This window comes from Penaeus monodon, chromosome 10 (genome assembly GCF_015228065.2).
Source record: "Penaeus monodon isolate SGIC_2016 chromosome 10, NSTDA_Pmon_1, whole genome shotgun sequence".
In the NCBI taxonomy this organism is placed as follows: Eukaryota; Metazoa; Arthropoda; class Malacostraca; order Decapoda; family Penaeidae; genus Penaeus; species Penaeus monodon.
This window is the reverse complement of record NC_051395.1, coordinates 12,357,331-12,359,830: the sequence shown is the minus strand read 5'-3', so window position 1 is coordinate 12,359,830 and position 2,500 is coordinate 12,357,331. Positions and strand designations below refer to the sequence as shown.

The 2,500-nt window shown below is 42.5% G+C and overlaps 1 protein-coding gene across 2 annotated transcripts in view; it reads left to right on the top strand.

Moving 5' to 3' along the window:
• Positions 1 to 2,500, top strand: part of LOC119577833 (SEC14 domain and spectrin repeat-containing protein 1-B-like) — a gene marked incomplete at its 3' end in the record, with an annotated part of 47,293 nt that overhangs the window by 40,362 nt on the left and 4,431 nt on the right. For both annotated transcript variants that reach the window (XM_037925430.1, XM_037925431.1), the window contains 5 exon segments: positions 840 to 1,026; positions 1,137 to 1,326; positions 1,497 to 1,610; positions 1,843 to 2,020; positions 2,291 to 2,475. In XM_037925430.1, coding sequence (XP_037781358.1) covers positions 857 to 1,026; positions 1,137 to 1,326; positions 1,497 to 1,610; positions 1,843 to 2,020; positions 2,291 to 2,475 — 837 coding nt within the window.

Genomic DNA, 2,500 nt, shown 5'->3' with positions numbered 1-2,500 from the left:
ATACGTAACAAGAGTCGTAATGTCGTGAGAAATTTATCAGGCATACAAACACACGCACACACATGTCCGCACACACGCCAGTTTCATTCATTCATGTGTGTGCGAGACTAAGTGGTCTTGCGCGTGCGCAGACCATTTGAAAGAGAAACACCATCATTATTGTTTTGTTAGCATGCTTATAGTTACTACATGTCATCACTCTCATAACTCTTACCATTATCATTACTGATATCATTATTATGGTTAATATGGTGAGAGTTATTATCATGATTATGATTTTTTCCATATCTCCCGAAATTTGTTGTGATTTTATCTTTAGTAACCTTTACTTTAATTTAGTTCGTGCATATTACAAACCGAAGAAATAATGTTTAGGTTGCAATCACACATAATATTATTCTTGACTGAGGCAGGATTCGACCCATATTTTACATTTTAACTTTTTAAAATGGCACTGTTGATAATCATGTTCGCAATTTTTAAGATAATCATACAGAATCACAGGTTTGATTATGAATCTTGAACATTCGTAATGTGAATAAACTGTGGTAAGGAAAAGAACAATATTGGGTAACAGAATAGACAGCAGAGAAAGTAAATAATAGTTGTAGGAGTAAATCATTTCATTTTTATTTCATACTCATCATTATAATATTTCTGCCTTGGTTCTATTTGAACCAAGCTTCATATATGAGTTTTTTAAATTTTCACTGCAATTTCAATCTTCACTTTGCACCGCTATGTATCATGGACCAAGTTTGATTTTGTTTCCTTACATTTCAATATTGTTAAGTATACCATAGTTATTCCTAACATCTTCTGGTTTTCTTTTACGACAGAGAGCATGTAAGAGAAAATGGGCAGTAGTGAATGGGAGGGGTTACTGGAGCGGCGGCTGGCGGTGCTGCCTGGGTCTCGGGATCCAGGTGGGGGCCCTATCTTGGTCATACCGCTGCCACAAGATCCAGCCCTCCATGATGTTGGGGGCATCTCCGCCACCATAAAGTATCTCAAGACAATCCCAAGGTTAGTGTGATGCAGTCCGATCTGGTAACTCCTGACTTTTTCAAGGTGATATACAATGCTAATTGTTGCACATTTTGTGATATAATGCATCTTTTTCCCGTTCTATACAGCGTGAGTTCTCGTGACCGCGGTTGGGTGGTGGTGGTGGATGCCCGTGTGTGCCATTATCGTTTGGTGAAGCCCACAGTGAGCACCGTGCGTGCCACTTTGGGCCACATCAGACATCTGTTTGTGGTTCGACCGGAGGGATTCTGGGACAAGCAGCGTGTCGACTGTCGGAAGAGCGAGGTCGACAGCCAGGTAAGATACTAATTGTGTTAGAGGTCAAGTAAAGGCACTGTCGTTCGGATTACACTGCTGTCTTTATTGTTGATACTTAGTCATTATTTTTAAAATACCTGTTCCTAACATTCTCTAACGATATTTGACAAGGCAGTGCATTTATTTCGTTTCTTTACACATTTCATCAGCCGATTTACGTAAGTGTAAGCAAGCTGACGAAGTACATGGAGTTGTCGCAGCTGCCGGTTGAGCTCGGCGGAACTCTGGACTACGATCACTTCGCTTGGCTCAAGACGCGCAAGGTAAGTTATCTTAGTAAAAAGGCAATGGCATGAAAATGTGTCCAAGCGTACAATATGTACCTTGTTATGCTTGATTTCAAAGAAAAGAATGTTTTCATGGAATATTCAGTTTTCATCCATTAGTCAGATTACGTTGGCTAAACATCCCAGACTTTTATTGTAACAGTTTATTGTAAAGATTTTTCATTCATGAAACACAAAAATGCTTTGTTCTCGTTCGTCGTGGGGATAGGCCTATGAAGAGTTTGTAGATGAATGCGAGCGCGCCCGTCGGGACTTGGAGACACTGCAGGCGGAGCTGCGCCGGGAAGAGCCATGCAGCCGAGCGTCGACCCTCCACGACCTCCTCTCCGTCAATTCGAACACCTATAACACCATCACCGCCAGACCCGCAATCATCTTCAACATGGGTAATCCTTTATCCTAGATAGCTCTCTATTAGTAGCAAGGGATAGTAAGCACACGCACACACACACACACACACACACACACACACACACACACACACACACACACACACACACACACACACACACACACACACACACACACACACACACACGTTTAAAATAGAAATAGACACATTTATATGGTATCTAGAGAGGGATATTTTATATCAAACCAGTTCCCGATATGATTCGCCACAATCAAAGTACCAAGTAATCCTTCTCTGGCTGCAGGTCAAGAGGTTCTCAAGGTGCTGGAAATGGACGAAGAGTCGGGCTTCCGAGTGTGCGAGGGCCAAGGAGACGCTGCAGAGGCCGCGTCCAGAGTACGCACAATGCTCCATGATCTGCATCTTCTGACCACCGCCGTTGAAGCCTGCTGGAGGAGGCTCAACACCGCCCTCGACACTTACATGCAGGTCAGGTCTTTTGCCTATTTTATTA